At 41.2% G+C, this 18,001-nt stretch overlaps 1 protein-coding gene across 4 annotated transcripts in view; it reads right to left on the bottom strand.

Moving 5' to 3' along the window:
• Positions 1-18,001, bottom strand: part of POF1B (POF1B actin binding protein) — a 261,114-nt gene that overhangs the window by 122,700 nt on the left and 120,413 nt on the right. For all 4 annotated transcript variants that reach the window (XM_085607805.1, XM_085607804.1, XM_085607806.1 and 1 more), the window contains exon 6: positions 17,091-17,156. In XM_085607805.1, coding sequence (XP_085463931.1) covers positions 17,091-17,156 — 66 coding nt within the window. The remainder of the gene's footprint in view (positions 1-17,090; positions 17,157-18,001) is intronic.

Below are 18,001 nucleotides of genomic sequence, written 5' to 3'. Positions count from 1 at the left end.
TCAAAATATTTCGTTGCAAGAAACAGACCCAGGTCAAGTCCTGGATTTGCAGCACCTTCGTCAAAACCAAGTCAAATTTAACTCCAAGGTTTTTTACCATTAAATTCACAGTAGGTGTGCAGCACATTTGGGATGGTCAAATGATCAGAGCTGAAGGAGGTTTTGTAAAATGGTATGTGACTTTTTTGTAACCACTTAGCATAAGGCACATTCACATAACAATTGTAAGACACACCTTGTAATGGTGAGTAGTGGGCATACGGACCCATTATAGTTGGTCAAAAGAGCCGAGTGGCATCTGTATACCAAGAGAATGAAAGAATGAATGAATTCACCAAAGTAGCCAACAGGGAGATCAATAGTTAAAGAAAAAAGTCAAGTCAAACAACCTAGAAGGGAAATTAAAAACAAAAATCAAACTTGTTAGATTAGAACAAACTGAAGGTAAAATGGTATAATTGTACAGACTATATGACGAAAATCATAAGATAACTGAACTGACCTGTTTGAAGCAATGTTTGATGCAGGTCACGCATGCAATGATTTTGCACTTAGCACTATATAAGGAAAATCTCTTCTGGCACAAGGTCAGATAGCCATCCCAGGGCAAAGAGCAGAGAGGTTAGGATATTAGCTGTACACATCCAGTTTTGATAAGATTTAGTGCACATTTTTCTTTTTAGTTTTATATAGCCCAAACTCGATCCGAAGGTATCGGAGCCCTTTACAGGAGCACCAGTTGCATTACAGATGGACACATTCGTTTTTGTTAGACACGGGGTGATTACATGATTTGCCCAAAACCACAGGATGTTGAGTGTCCCTGCCGAGACTCGTACCCGGTTCCTTAGCTTCGAGGTCCACCGCTCTAGCCGTCAGAACACATCCTCTCTCCATTGGTGATGATATACAGTTCTGTATATGCATTATGGATGTAGAGGCCAATGACTTATACAATACTGATGGATTAATCTATTTATTGATACCATAAGCTCTTGGTCGACATTTAGAAGCATAGAGAAGAAGATTGAAGCATTTAGGATGAAGGTTTTAAGGCTTGTTTAAGATCTTCTGGGTCATTCCATAGTGGGCATATTTTCCTTCACCACAAAGGGAGGGGGGCCCTATTTCATTGTTACTATTGACGAAAGGAGAATAGTGATTCAACGGAATGTACATCTAGCACCAACTTATAAAATATTGGAAGCAGATATATGATTAAGTGGGTAAACGTAGAAAGTGGTTAAGAAAGACACTGCAATAACAAAGAGGGCAGGTAAACGGGGTGCTAGTGTGGGAAACAGTACTGACTGAGCTAGAAAATCAAGATGATGGAACACAAAAGGAGGACCAGAATTCAGATATGGATTAGATTAGAGGCCTGAAAAAAATACAATCTGTAACGAGGAGCGACTAAAAATGTGATGGTCACGCATACAAAAAGGGTAAAATTACAAATAAGCCAATGGATAAAAGTGAATGGAAGCGTCTCCATTGGATTGGGGCATAGGAGTGGCGAGTCGGTAGGGGAAAGCTCAATGTAAGAACAACACAAGAAAAACAAGATAATTTACAGAACAATTAATGAAACCTACAGAATTTGCTGATTTACTACCAGGCACATTACACACCTGCAGCACGTTTTACTTTCTGCTTCAAATCTTCTGCTTCTTAGCCATCTTCTGGATCTTTTACTTCATATTTCAATTCTGGATAAGTGTTTCCTTTGTTTAACAAACTCACCCAAAACCAGACAGACACTGGAAATGCTACTTACATTATTAATCCGGGTGCATTTCTATGAAAATGAGTTTCTTCGCATCTTTTTTTCTCCAGTCCACACACAACCCCTTGTGTATTTATCAGTCAAGCTTTTGCTCAAACTAAGGTGTCTAAACAACTGCTATTCAGGCAGTGGCGGTAGTATGGAGCGTGCTGGATAAGGGGTGATTTGTTCGGGTGGCTTGCCTGTTGGGTCACTTTGATTGCTCATTGACTTTTGCAACCATTAGCCATAAGGCTTTTTTTATCTATCTTAAAAGTACACTTGGGTTTTGGAAAGGCTCCAGCACTGTAATGGAACTCCTTCTAGAAACAGGCTGGAAAATTGCTGGTTCAGGTCAGTTACAAGTACTTGAAGTATCTTCCTATTCCCTGCAGGGTCGCTAAGGGCTCAATTTAGTCCTTGTTTTTATTTAATATGTATATGGAGCTGCTGGGGGATTAGGGTCCTATCAAAGGCATGTCCTTACACCAGAACGCGAATGGCACATGTGAATACCATAAAATGTTGTCCATGGCACACATCTTCTGTCTTTAAGATAGTGTACATTCTTCAATTATAAAAATCAGTACAATTCCGATTTTACAGTGTTGAATTCTGCACCAATTTTGCCGTCTGGTCCTCTTCGACTCTCCATATTCCTCTCCTGGTATTCCTCTTATTCACCGCTGTCTTTCCCCTGAGGTTCAACTGTGTCGCTCAGGTTAACATGCGATCTCACATTCCTAAACTTGCCCAATCCTGCCATTTTCAGGCAATTTTTCTCCTTATTCTCTCGTCCCTTCCTTCAAGTCCTAGCAATTTCCAGACGTCTCATCACACAGGGGCAGTTTGTCCGCAGCCCTGACCTTCAAATTAACAAAAGAATGCATTCATGGAGTTGAAATCTCACTTCAGGTTCATTAAACAAACTTGAGTAACAAACTAGTCAGAAAGTTGCCCGTTACTGACATCGAGCCCTGCGGTAATCCTGTTTTTCGAACTTTGCTCATTTGAGGTCAGCGTCTTTGTGGGTGGTTGAAAACACATTCAATCATATTATACCAATTGAATTCTGTGCACTAGACTCAGTTTTAACCTCAATTCAACTGAGCCTGCAACCTAGGCTGGAAAACGTCAGAGGTATCCCGGACAACCAGTAGTAAAACGCTGTGGTGGCTAGAATTTCCCAAGCTTAAGAATGCCAAATATTCTCACAAGGCTTTTGTCTGGAATCCCATTGCTATTCTATTCAAATCCAAATGGCATTTCGGTTTTACAACTACTGAAACCATGTTTCTTTCAACATTGTTGAAAACTGGGATTCGCATGCACAGATATGAGCTGTGCAAAACTACACCGACCTCACAGAGATGACCAGGACTACATGTAGTCAGGGTCTGTGACCGCCTGTCCAGACTAAGATCAAAGAGAAGTTCAGTCTTCAAAGCAACACATTTTGCTTTAATCGTATATCAAGGATACAAAAGGCCTTACAGAGCGCGGCAAGAATATCAAAACTGCACTAGTTCTAGTTCACAGGGCACCTTGTCTTGTACACATCAACAAGAAAAAGCACGCGGACTTCACGAAACAGCAATGAAACGCATTTTTAATCATAAACAGGCACCTGAACAAAAAACCCGAATAGTTTGCTTCGGGTTCTTGTAGAAAGCTGCAAGAAGTAAACGGGGGAATGGGTACAGGAAGGTCACGAAAGGAGATTTTAATAGCACCTCCTGCCTCTTAGCTTATGAGCTTCATGTTACTCTGGATCGGTGATAAACTCGGGCTGAGTATACAACTCCCCTACAACAACAAGAATGAATGCCCTTCTCAGAGCATAGCATTCATCACAAGGTTATACAAAAAAACAGTAATACTATGATAAAATCCCCGAGGCTACGAAGAAGGAAATACTATTTTGAAGTAGATTTTCAATCAGGTCCCGTCGAAAATAGGAATATAATAGTCATACATAAGCTCATTATATGGTAAAAACTAATAAGCTCTAGAAAAGTAGCAAACATTTAAAGAAACGTGCGTTTGGCAAGTGGCCGATGAATTTAATGGCACATTCCAAGTTGTCAGATACGAAATCTTCAGTCCATTTGTTGCACTCTTGTGAGTATGGTGGGTGTGCCTCACGAGTTGCTCCTTTGGAACACAATTCATTCCATAATGAACAAATCAACTGTAAGAAACTCTGTAGCCTGACAAACACCACCAACATTAAAATACTGAGCACCGTCCTACTAAGGGCTACTGGACGGGTCTATAGGCTATCTTCGATTATGTACGACAATTTTGTCTATAGCCTTCGGTCTCTTATCTCTTGCTTGGTTTTGGCAACCACCCGCTCACCAAAGTAATGTTTTAGGGTTTTGTTATAGGGATTGTTATAATGACTGCAAGGATACCACAAGTTATTTTGCCAAGCTGGCTAATTTGGTATGTGCACCAGCTGACAGACTCTTTGTCTTTGCAGTGTAGGGCGGGAGGGGTTGGAGAAGTACAAGGATGAACAAGTTACTTCCCTTCAATAATACGCTTTCTGGTGGATAATTTATCTAACTGCAGATTCCTCACTTTAGAATACCCCCTCCAAGTGCCAGAAATTTCTCTTAGTGATGTTCCTGTGAGCCGCTAGGTAGTGCAGTGCAGCACCACACTGCCCCTGGTAGTGACGGAGTAAAGACGCATATAAACGCCACCTCTGCACACTGACGTCAGTTTCTTGATTTTCCCTCTTTGCAACTTCAGACGCGGAGCGTGAACAATTGTGGGTACCAGTGTGCTGAATACTAACTTGGGACCTTTTTAGAGGTTAAGAAAAACAGCCACCCCACAGAAGAGACAGGAGGACAATTAGGATGAACCGGAGGTTAGATAGAGCATCCACCAGAAAGAGCGTTACCAAAGGTAAGTAACTTTCTCTTCTGATACTTCGAATGGCAGAGTCCTCAGCTTGGTATAGTTACTAAAGCAGTACTTTCCCAGGAGGAGTGTCTGTGGAGTCGATCCAGATCAAAATGACCTGCAGGACCGAGGGGGTAAAATCCTCTTCCCATTGGACAGGACTGCCAAAACCAAGCGGGCGGTTGCCAAAACCAAGACAGTAGCACTTTGTGAAAGCACTTGTCGCAGGCTGGCAGATGCTTTGTGGCCAGTGCGTACCAAGTCTTGCTGCAAAGGACTATACACCTCGACTGGATCAGTTTCTGCGCAACCTTCTCTTTTTTAGCCTCAGTTAACCCCACAAAAGGAAGGTCGTCCACATGGTGTTGTCCTTGGTACAATCAATGTGAAGACCACTTCTGGGATACAGTGGGTGGAATCTCTACTTCTCTTTTGAAGGGTGAGGGGGAGCGCAGAACTCTGGGAACATGATGGATTGCCTAATGTGAAAGGGAGTCATAACCTCTGCCAAGAATGCCGTCCGAAACAGCAACATGAACTTGTCCAGCAAAAAGGTGCTGTATGGCAGTCGAACTAAAAGTGCGCAGAGTTCACACTCACGAGAAGCTAAGGTAATTGCCATCAGGAAGACAGTCTTCAAAGTCAGAAGACGTAGCGAGCAACTATGCATCGGCTAAAAGGGTGCATACATGGGAAATTTGACATCACAAGTAGCTTGGCAGGGAAAATGTGTGTCAAATCTTTAAAAAATCTCATTAAAAAAGGTGATTTAAATAATTATTGGTCCTACAACAGCAGAAAGGCAGAAAGGTAAAACACATAACATGTAATAGTGTCTACTGCAAGGCCTTGCTGAGCCAAAGATAAAAAACAAACAAAGGAATGTCCAACACTTTTACTTGAAAAGGATCAGTTTTAGGACGACCAAATAATGCCACAAATTTGTCCAGGCGCCCAGCATAAATGGATTTTGTGTTCAGAATGCCTGGCAGCAATGATGACTATCCACTTCAAGCAGGAGATTAAACACAGTTGCCATCGCTCAATCTCCATGCATGTAGATGTAAATTGCACAGATTCAGGTGGAGGACCCTGCCCTGTTGCTGTGTCGGAAGATTGTCCCGAAGTGGTAGTCTGATCAAGGGACAGATCCTCATGCCCAGAAGTTCTGGGTACCACACTCCTCTGGCCCAGTTATGAGCCACTAGGATGAAATGAGCCTGGTCATTCCTGATACTTTTCAGAACTCTGGGCAGGAGAGACAGGGGTAGAAAATCATGCAGGAGTCATCCATTCCATTCTAGCTAAAACACATCTCCTAACGAGTGCTCTTGCAGAAAAACCAACTCTCAAATCTTTTTACATTCAACAGTGGCTAAAGATCTAGCTAGCCCCCACTCTCCTCCCGGCTATTGGGAGATGCCCTGTGCCACTTTGGGATGTAGCTTCCACTCATTATCTGCCAGGTACTACCTGCAACCATTCTGGAACCCTGCCAACTGGTTCGCGATCAGGAATAGCCCTGGCATTCTAACAGCGCCTTCTGCATCGAAAGGACTGATGTGACTGGTGTACCAGTTGGAGAGTCTGTCTCCATCTGTATGTTAACTCTGCATTAGCCTCTAAAGTTTTCGAATTGGTGTTGGAAATGCTTGTTGGTGGATAACAGACCACAGGAGTGCACCGTGGCTATGCTTTCCTTAAAGCACTCAAAGTCAAAAAGAGCTTTATTCGATTTCAAATTTGATAATAAAAAAAGCAAGCATAACTAAAATACATTCATAAATTTCTTACTAAAATGTATAAAATCCAGCAGTAAAAAACATTTGATAAGAGTATACACTTTTTAAAAAGATAGAATAGTATTTTCAAATATATTATTCACATTCATGTACCAGTTTATCGTACAGAGGTAGAGTTTTCCTTTCTCTTATAGCACCACTAATAAATAATTTGACAGCAGAGCAAATAAGATCAGACTCAAGGCTGCATAGAAACCTGTAGGCTTCCTGATGGACTAAAACATTCTTACATTGTAGTACGGGGCGCAATAAGCATTTCCTAACATTACAATAAAATTTACAAAATAAGATAAAATGCATTGTTGTTTGGTCAGAGACTCCATCACACGGGCATCTAGGAAGTCGTTTAGACCATGCGTCTCTTTTCAGGCTAGCCACAAGACGGTGTGTGATGCCTAGTCAAAGCCTTGTAAGATAAAATCTTTTTGGGACATCGGAAACCATTACAAGATATCCCTGCAGCCCTGGTCGCATAGGTTCATCAAGGAATGTCATCACTGAAACTTTCTTTCTTTGGTCTCTCTCATGGCTACTCGTTTATTCATAAAAATGGCTTTAATTTCCTTTTTTCCATACTGTAAAATAATAACTGGATTTTTGATTTTAAAGCCCACATCAATTTCCTGCATTAGCCTATAAATCTGAGCCAACCAGGGAATTTTCCTAAACTACTCAAGGGTGAGACAATCAGTAATGACTGCTTTAGTAAATTTCGAACCTGTTTTGCTCCAGATGTTATACCAGCCAGTTATCACACTGAGATCAATTATGTCCTCCATAAAATGTATTTCCAATTCCCTATAGGTGATTATGGAAGATATTGTGCACGGTAGAGCAAGGAGCCTTTGCCAAACTCAGTTTGCCTTCTCATCAAGAAAGCATGACCTATCAAAGGGCATTTAACATGAGGGAGGCATGTACATTGTCAGAAAGTCCTGTGGGGTGTATCCAAGCATGTTGACAAAGTACAACACTGGGTGTCAACTGTCCACCTCAGGCAATCAGTATTGTCTAAACCATGGCGGATTACATAGTTGGCCGTGTCCTATCCATTAAGAATTGCTTAAGTCAAAGAGGCTCTAAGGTCATTTGAGTCTGCCGGCAAGATCTCGCTGGCCATGTCCCATGGGGCATGCGTGTAAAGTAAGTCAACAGCATTAACCGACTGCAATGCCATACTGGTGGAGGAAAACATGCACTTGCCAAAGCTTCAATTTTCTTGGATTTCCTATTCAGAGGATTTGTGTGGAATTCATTGGGATTCACTTTACTGTTTTTGGCCTGAAACACAAGACTCTCTGGGGGAAAATTGCTTAGTTTGGGAGCACATAAATTAAAAGTGAAGAAACTGGAAATTAATAAAATGGAACTGGATATCAGAAACTTGGAGTCACAATTAGAGAACGAAATTTCCCCGGAAAAAAAAGAAGAGTTGGAGATGAGACACCAAAGATTAAAAGAAAAGCTAGAAATTTTCTTAGAGAACATAGTGAGAGAAAAATGGGAAAACAGTAAACTAGCAGATTATGAATACGGGGAAGGGTGCGGAAAACTATTGGCATGGAAAACAAAATGTGAACAATCTAGGAATAATATACCATGCATCCAGATGTTAGAACAACCGCTAGAAACTTTTGAAGACGATATAATAAGACAAGAGTTTTCAAAATATTACTCCAGTATATATAAAGAAGATACAAATCCAACTAAAGAACAAATTGGAAAATACTTAGAAGATATCCTCCTTCCAAAACTAACAGAGGAAGAAAAGACAGAGCTAAATCAAAGAATTAAACCGGAGGAAGTTGAAGAAGTAATAAATAATTTAAAAAGAGGGAAAGCCGCTGGACGAGACGCCCTTCCAAATGAATTTTATATAATATTAAAAGATTATCTAGTTAACAAATTAACAGATCTAATGAACAGCATATATATAGATCATGAAAAGATTCCAGACTCTTGGAACGACGCGATAATCAGCATCATTTTAAAACCTGGGAAAAATCCAAAGATCTGTGAGTCATATAGACCAATATCGTTACTTAACTGTGACTATAAAATTTTTACTTTAGTTATAGCAAAACGACTCGCCAAGGTCATGCCTGGATTGATTAATTCAGACCAGAAAGGTTTTATAAAAGGGCGGCAAATTCACGAAATTACCCATGAGCTGTTCGCGGCAATTGATATCGCCACTTCCAAAAAACTTCCTCTAACTATAATCACTTACGACGCGGCTAAGGCGTTTGATAGGGTAAATTGGGCCTTCCTAAATGAAGCAATAAGAAAATATGATCTAGGGGAGAACGTTGCAAATGCCATAAAAGAGGTATACAAGAACCCAAGAGCTAAAATAATAGTCAATGGCAACCTTACCAACAACATTAAAATACAACGTGGCACAAGGCAAGGGTGCCCACTGTCGCCGTTACTTTTTAACCTCTATATCGAACCATTGGCCGCCTTGATTAGAGATCACCCGCAGATTCTTCCTTTTAAATATCAAAATTGGTCCAAGAAAATAGCATTATATGCTGATGACTTAATGGTTTTCACAACCGATTATGAAAATACCTACCAAGCACTGGACAAGATGATGAGCGACTTTGGAAAAATTTCTGGCTACTTAACAAACAAAGAAAAAACTGAAACAATGAGTTGGAATTGCAATCCAATTTCGCCATATAGTAGGGATAAATTAAAATATCTAGGAGTCATTTTAGTTAAAGAATTGGACAAAGTCCCGCAGCTAAATTTAATGATAATCGCTAAAGAAATGAGAAGAATATTAAAAACATGGTCAAGCTTACCATTAACATTCCTGGGAAGATCCAACGTAATAAAAATGTCGATTATTCCAAAGTTTACATACCTTTTTAACACCATACCATTGGATTTTAAAAAAGAACCCATGAAGAAAATACAAGGCGAAATTACAAGTTTCATTTGGGCCTCCAAAGGAACGAGAATAGCCTGGAACAGACTAAGGAGGAAGAGAGAGCAAGGAGGGATAGCAAGTCCTGACTTATTTGAATATTACAGGTCCTTCCAATTTAAGAATTTTAGATCTTTACTAAGGAAGTATCAATATTACCCAAGTTTCCTGCAAAGTATGACGGAGAACACCGATTATTTCCTGTATAAATTTGGACACCCAAAATTTTTCAAAAAAATAAAACTAAAGATTCTACACAATGCCACTAGACTTTGGTTTCAAATAAGAAGTTTAGCAAATATACCGTATTATAGTATAAAAGCACCAATATGGGATTCTCCAGGTTTACCGGAATGCTTAAAAGATTCCCTAGCAGTACCACTCAAAACAGCAGGAATAATACTATGGGGACAGCTACTAAAAGGTAAAGAGATAATCCCTTGGAACTTACTATATGAACAAACGGATGGTAAGATATCGAAATTTAAATATTATCAGTTATCAAATTGGGCAAAGTCCCTAAAAGAAGAAAACATCGGAAATGAGACTACTGAAAATGAAATGATAAGAATTACACCAATCAGAAAAGAAATATCAAAGTGGTATTGGACATTAATTGAATCAGGGGAAGAAGATTTCTTAATACCGGAAAAAACTTGGAGAAAAGTTATACCAGATCAAGAGATAGATTTACAAAGGATATGGCAAGAATCTATGGGGAAATGCTGGTCCTGTATAAAATCAGCGCCACTAAGAAGAAATCACCTATTTACAGTACATCGAGCGTATTGGTCTCCAAAGAAGCTGTCTAAATTTAAAGGTTCCAGTATTAAGCTCTGTCCCAAGTGTGGAGAAGCAAGAGCGGATGACATCCATATGTTTCAAAAATGCCCTGTAATAACCAACTACTGGGAGGAGATTGGTAAGACCGTGAATAAGATTCTAAGAACCAACATAACTGTAAGTACTTCTCTTATCTTTTTTGGGATTCTTAGTGGTATAGATGCGGATAGCAACAAATTAAATAAAAAACAGGAAGATTTACTCTTTGTTTTAATGCTATTAGCCCGGAGAGAAATCTGTATTAATTGGGTTAAACCGATCACTCCAAATTACACAAATTGGTTAAACTACATCATTAAAATCAATAACCTTGATAGAAACAGGGGCCGTACGAAGAGAACAGATTTTTGGGAAATCTGGGAAAATCACTTCCAAAGTATTTAAATGTTTTTCTGGGTCATAAATAATAAATCCAATGATTAATGCGTAAAACCATAATACCAGGCAGAAATGATTTCTGCCGAGTAGTCTTTTTGGCTAGCTCCTCTCCATTAACCAATGGTAATATGGGAAACGATAAAGGGTAATTGGAGTAAAACTGATGGATCAAACAACAAAAGGGTATTCCTCCAACGTTTCTTTCAGAAAGTGACGGGACTGTGAAGGCAAACATTAACGAAAGAAAAGATCATCAGACTCCAGAAACCTCCTTATCAATTCAATCGCAAAATGAGGATTACAAAAAAAAAAAAAAAAAAAAAAAAAAAAAAAAAAAGACTCTCTGGAGTAAGATTTTTGGTAGGAAAATCAGGATCAAAACTAGTCAGTTTATGACACCTAACCGCCGGCCTATTTACTGGTTGACAGGAACACAGCTTTGAGCAAGTGGCCATCAAGATGTAAGTGAGGGCCCCATTAAAAGGGATCAAGGGCTCAGAGTAGCTGGCTTCAGCTGAAAAATGCCAGTCAGGGTGTCAGTTTGGTCTCGACTAAAAGCAGTTGCAAAACCAGAACCTCAGTTGCCATCTGGACCACCACTACAAAGGAGTCACTTTCTTCCAATTATGGCCCAAGTGTCAAGTGAAGCCCTTCATCACAAGAGGTGACAAGTTCACCAGCCTATTGCATCCATGTAACAGAGAGAAAAGCCATCCCCATCACCATCAGAATCCTCATCTTGGTATTTTCTTTGATCTAAATCAGAACCAAAAAGATAAGGAAGCCTCTGCTGGTTTGTACGCTCTGTTTGAGGTACTAGGTCAGAGTCAGGGTGCATGACAATTGGCTGCACTTTTGCAATTACATAGCACACCAGTGGTGTCTGTACTGGTGTTGACGTGGAAAGGACCTACGCAGATCTTGGAGCTGGAGTGGAAGCATGTACCAGTGTTGGTAAGGGGCCCAAAGTGAGGCCCAGGGGGTCAGACGGTGCTGAAGATGGGTCTGCGATGGCAACTCGACTGAAGGCCCTTGTGGTGGTTGTATGATGTTACAACGCATTCCGTTGCAATGCATGCCTTTGCCACGCATGCGTTACAACGCGAATGCCATTACCATGCATAACCTTTACCACGAAAATGCCTTTACCACGCATACCTTTACAAAGATTTTCGTTGTAAAACCATGCATGATAATGGCATATTCATGGTAAAGGTTATCTATGATCCCTGCCCCAATTTCTTTAACTGCTCCCCCCTCTCCCACGAACACCGTAAAGGGATATCGATAGACTATGGGCAAATCAGAATACACATAAATTATTTGTGGGGTACCATCTACCCCGACCACTAAACCGGTGGCAGTGCCTTTCGGTTGCACGAGATCCATCTCGGTTTAGAATTTGCATTGCCCCAACCACTGAACGTTTACAAAGAAAGTGCAGCCTGGAACGTCCAACCCGCTATCCGGACCGGAACACTTTGGCCCCGCCCAGCTTTTTACCACTGAAAAATAGGGCAGGTCTCTCTGACTGGCAACAGTCTCGCTGGACTTGAAGCAACCAATCGCTACCTTTGCTACACCCTAGTCTAGTCCCAAAAAACATGTATCGAGACTAGTTATTAGTTGATAATAAAGTCTCTGCAGTACGGTGTCCTCGAAGGGCACTTTTTAAATTTGGAAGACACCAACCATGCTAACTGCAGAAAGGTTTATAACTGTTGCTATGCAAGCCACGTGCGTTGACAGCGGATTTCATTTCTGGGAGCCTGCGTTTAAAGCGGCTAGACTGAATTTGAAAAGTGCCGTGGGGAGGTGTATGTGCAGACTACCAGGTGAGCGTTCTTGGAGTGGGGTTTACTATTGCTTTTGGAGATCCAGGTTATTGAGACAAAATAGAATCCAATTCTGCAGTTGTGTTTTTTTTTGGGGGGGTCGGGGGGGGGGGGAGACCGCCCAAGCCCCCTTTTTGAAAAGCACACTTTTGGGGGGGGGGGGGGGAGGAAGAGACCCCCAAACCTCCTTTTTAAATTGTACCTTTAACACACATGCCTTTACTACGTATCTTGTAGTAAAGGAATGCGTGGTAAAGGCTATACGTGGTAACCACGCATGCGTTGTAATGCATGTGTGGTTAAGGGTATGTGTGGAAACGGCCGCGTTGTAGTGGCTGTTTCCCCTTTGTGGTTCTCTTTAAGTTCAGATTTGTGGAATAGGGTTGAGCCCCACTTCCCTTTTATGTATGCATTTGGACTTTGACATACCAGAGGACCTTGAGAGCAACATTGACACAGCATGATTTGAAACCTGTAGTCTTCGGTAGGGACATTATTCCTTGGCACACTGAAAATAGTTTTCAGGAGTTAAGTCAAGTCAAGTCAAAGTAACTTTATTTGGTTTAAAAAAGAAATCTATAAAAGTGCATAAGATCGGCATTACAGATTATAATTCCAATTACCTATTTACAAAGCAACATGAAAGCTAATTCATACGGTTCAATTATTAAAAAAGAAGTAGCTGAAAGATAAAAATACAGTCCTTAAATTTCAATCTTTAGATGGACATGCCATATGCTTTACGAGGCACTTAATACCCCGGCAATGTGCAGCCCTCCCCATAAAAATACATCATAACTTAGGTTATATATTAAAAAAATGTAACTGTTCGGGTTCCGCTACAATCACTGATACCGTTTTCTAATAGCCATTGCAACTTTAATGTAGTTGGAAACCCTAATGCATATATTGTATGTGGCCAAAGAGTGCAAATAATTAAAACCTTCAATATAAGAACATGGCCTAATTTCTTTTAAAATCGGGACTATTAAATTTCCTCTTGGCTCTATATAGAGAGTACAAAATATCATAAAGTGCAATGTGCTCTGGACTGCCTGATTATCACAGGGGCAGGGCACCAAATTGTCTATCCACCCGGTCTGTTTCGGAAATGCCACCAAAAAATGCAGGGTAAGTAAACAAAATCTTGTTAGGTAAAATCGTGTATCTGTGTTTATAGTGAATATTAAGTAAAATTGTTGCTGAGCAGGGAATAAACAAGGGGGGCATGCTACCTCGGGTTGGGAGCGGCGTATGTTTGCCCCTATGGAATTTGCCTCTTTTATGATATTTGTCACATTCTCATGAATATCAGCTGGGCAATCAAAATAATGTCCTAAACCTAGCTTGTAAAAGCCATCCCTGACAAATCGGAGCCAAGGAATAGTTAGTGCTCCATCAAGATTAATTCAGTCTTTTATAATCTCTCTGGCGAACACCAACTCGTCCGATAACCAGATTTTAACCCATAAAAGCAGGGGGGCAATATCTATACAGTCCTCTACAAAGTCAAGCCCCAACTGATGATGACAAAAGATTGTGGGGGCATTATTTGGAATCATCAGTAGCCTTTTTATGAATTTATTTTCCATGATTTGTAACTGGCGGCTGTTATGATAACCCCATACTCCTGCTCCGTATGTTAGGAGTAAAAAGGGTGACAAAATTGGGAGCAGAGCTACAGATCTGCAGCGCAAGGAGTGGAATAAAAGCAACCGATGTCAGCGAGCAGGGGTGGAGTCAATATTTGGCTCCACCGCTTCTCCAGTGATGCAGAAGCAGCGCAAAGCTGCACAGTGCCACCTAGCAACACATGGAAGCCCTGATAAGAAAAGATTCCAGCTCCTGTCTGGTGCCTGGGAGTAATATACGGTGAGGAATCTGCAGTTAGGAGTATCCTAAAGAAATTACGGTTTTAGTTCTATGGCAATGTATTCCTAGCATAGATAAGCCCTAATGCTATACTAAACATAATATCAAATGCACCCACAATGCTATTGCGCTGGTTTACCATCCAGATGGCCCCTTGGTCTTCCTAGTGATGAATTTTGAAAAGGCTTTATGATTCAGTTGGGTTAGACTACCTATTGGTACTCCTAGAGAAAATGAACATAAGGCCCAAATTCCCCCGATATGCATTCCTCCTTTACAGATACCTACTAGACAGATTTAGGGTAGACTGGGTGTTATCGGGCAACTTTCAGATCTATATGGTCACCAGACAGGGGTCTATAGAGGTGCGAGAACGGGGTGCCCTTTGTCCGCTCTGTTTGCCCTACCATCAAGCCTTGAGCAGAGGGGATTAAGATTGATTTCCAGATGAAGATAGATGTTTGAGTGGGTGCCAGGAGTCGCATACAGGATATCATTATACACTGACAATCTATTTATCTATCTCCCGTACCCCAGAAGGTTTGGGCCTAGCCACTGCAGACTCAGATCCCCAATGGGTTTGAACCTTTAAATTGCCAGAGTCTGGTTTTATTACTTAGTGGTAAACAGAACTACTGAAAAGACCCAAGAAACATGACCCCCCCACCCCCCAACCAGACAGGCTGCGCAATTACCTCTTCTTTTAGTTCCTCCCTTATTCTATTACTACAGGGCCAAGCTGCCATTGGTAAACTAGTCTCCCTGCCACGACTCCTATATCAACTTTAAATTGCTTGTACAGGGTACTGTAAGACCTCGTCACATGCTTCAACCCCCTTATGTGTGGAATTTTGTGTGTAGAAGCATTCCTTGGATCACATTTTCGAAATTTTTTAAGTCTCCATTAGAAGGAAAGGTTAGGGAAGCAGATATTGTTTTATACTATTGGCCCTCACGCTGAAAATTGCAAAAGAATGCCTTAATAGCTTATGCACCGATCCTGCCTTAGCGACTGAGACATGGATGATGGGACACATACACCTATTACATTTTATACACTGGAGAACAACCCCATTAGGCCTCCCTTTCCAATACGACAATTATTGTTCTACAGCTATAGCAGGAAACCCTGACTGTGATAGGGTGGCGAGACACACGGACAAAGGAAACACAGCTGTGGTCAGTGGATGGGAAACATGTTGTGCCAAGTGCATGCTTTTCAGGACTTTCATGAGCAAGATGGCAATGGAATCTCAAGGCTGGATGACATGACGTCTGTTCCAGTCCTACGCTTCTTCACATGCCGACAGTCTAAGACATGTAAAATACCAGTTCTTTAAATATCTTCTCCTCCGACATGCCATATGTCTCTGCACCAAATGATTAACAGATCTTTCAGCCTTTAACCCTCTTGAAGCTAAACTGTTAATAGGAGACATGGAAAGACCCAATATATTGTCAATCTATCACTCTCTGGTGATTAATACCCCCGATACATTTAACATGGTTATGCGGACATGGAGTGGGATGTGGCACCGCTCGTGGATAAAGAATGGCAAATGGCCCAGATGGCCCCACACGATTCTGCGTCGTCCGGCTGGCATATGTGCCTGGGACACATCTCATCAGACAGAAATGTTGGTGGTTTGCACAGATTCAATCCCAGAAGACGAGTAATGTGGCGACCAGATGGAAGACTTTCTTCTTACCATATGGGTCTGCCGAGAGATTACTGGGGGACAGAGTTTCACTCTGGTGAGGTGATGAGAGAAATCAACAGATATAAATTGTCCCTCTTGCCCATTGCTTTGTCATTGCTAAAAGCGATATAGCCAAGAATTTCGGAAATAAAACTCCTTCGATCTGGAAGGTTGGGTGCTTATTGCATAACGCTTGAAATACCCAAACAAGTCCAGAAGATGCCCCCAGAAGCCTCTCGAAATATGGAGCGACTGGATGCAGTTTAGAGGAATCTGGGTAGACGCTGGGAAGAATGGGAGTACAGTATGTTGTTCGCAATCCCAACACGTTTTGCTACATAAAAATGGAATTTGAAAGACGTGCTACTGAGATTAGATGATTGGACATTGTTGCACAGGAGGCCGTTGGGCCTTCTGCATCTCGTGATTATACATTGAGACCATATTAATGACTACTGCATTCACCAAATTCGAATAATATTGTAAATGAAAACGAAAAGCTTGCAGAAAACGAAAGGCAAGCGTGCAAACCCCCAAAATAAACCATTGTACAGTATGAAAAAAAACATACCCGAACAACAGAGGCTATAATAATAAACAAGAGTCATGCCTATTCCAGCCCACTCCTCAACTAGATATTGTTCTACAATGAAAAATATGTTCGGATGTGATCAACTATGGGCGGTACCTGTAGTGAATTAACCCGGGTGCTTTACAGACCCATTGCTAGTAACCGAAAAACAAAGGAGAGAAGGAATCCGAAATAAAAAGCCCTGTAAAATGTTGCTTCATTTCTTACAGTGAAACGAGTCGTGGGCATCCCACGTCGTGCAGTATTTCCATGCAGATCACTTCCCTCCTCCTTCCCAGAAACATTCCTTCGGCGCCCAGCAGTGCTGCAACGATTTCAGGGCTCTCTCTTAAAACGAAGACACTTCTAAGATTCGTTGCAAATTTCTATTGAGCCTAAATCCACTGCAACACACATTGATTGAGGGTCTGTAAGAATTTTGAAAATCACAGAAGTAACTAAGCAGTTTTTACCTGTTCAAAAGACTGGTTCGAACTTTTTCTTTCGGTGTTTTGTGTTGTGTTTTCAAATACAAACTCCTGTCCAAGAAGAAAAAAAATATATCAAATTTGGCGGCTTTTAGAAAAATATACATTTATGTTGAAAATCGAAATAATGTACCCCCCACACCAAACAAACCACTCACAATACAACAATGTGTCAAAACAGAGCAAATACAATTTACAGCATGATTGTTGCTTGCATAATCAGGAATAAAGCACGCATGATTCACTCCACGTTAGAGTTCTACATCAGACACAAGATATTGATGTGTGTAAACATTCCTTTTCCATTTTGAATGTGAAATGAGGGAGTTCGGATGTGCATTACAAAGCAGCAAAAACAGCGCAAAATCAGTTTTTACCATTATGTGCCCAATGTAGTCACAACACGTATAGATAACATAAAACATACCTATACTAATATCTCTTTTTCTGGCAGCACATATGATTATAATGACATGGACAATCCTGGGACACTACGGGTTGGGACATGTAGAAGAAGGTGAGCCAAGGAGAGGCAATGAAAAAGGGGGAAGTATGGGGATCAATCGGTATTAATAAAGCAAGTCTTATAACCCTGGGAGGTATCCAGGCAGCCGAGTTACGGGGAGCCCTAGTCGAAGAGCCAGGTCTTGAGTCCCTTCCTCAAGTCGGCGAGTGAGGGGTAGGGTCGGAGGTGGAGTGGGAGGTCATTCCAGGACATGGGGGCTAGGTAGGAGAAAGAACAACCTCCACCTAGGCTCCGCCGTTGCATGGTACATGGGCGAGAGAGTCAGATCGGAGTTGTCTGGTCGGCTGGTGGAAGTTCAGGCTGAGGTTGATGTAGGAGGGTCTGGCGTTGTGTGATGGGTCAAACGGTTCCATAAGATCAACCTGCTTTT

Source organism: Triturus cristatus, chromosome 5_2 (assembly GCF_964204655.1).
Source record: "Triturus cristatus chromosome 5_2, aTriCri1.1, whole genome shotgun sequence".
Classification (NCBI taxonomy): Eukaryota; Metazoa; Chordata; class Amphibia; order Caudata; family Salamandridae; genus Triturus; species Triturus cristatus.
This window is presented reverse-complemented; position numbering and strand designations above follow the sequence as displayed.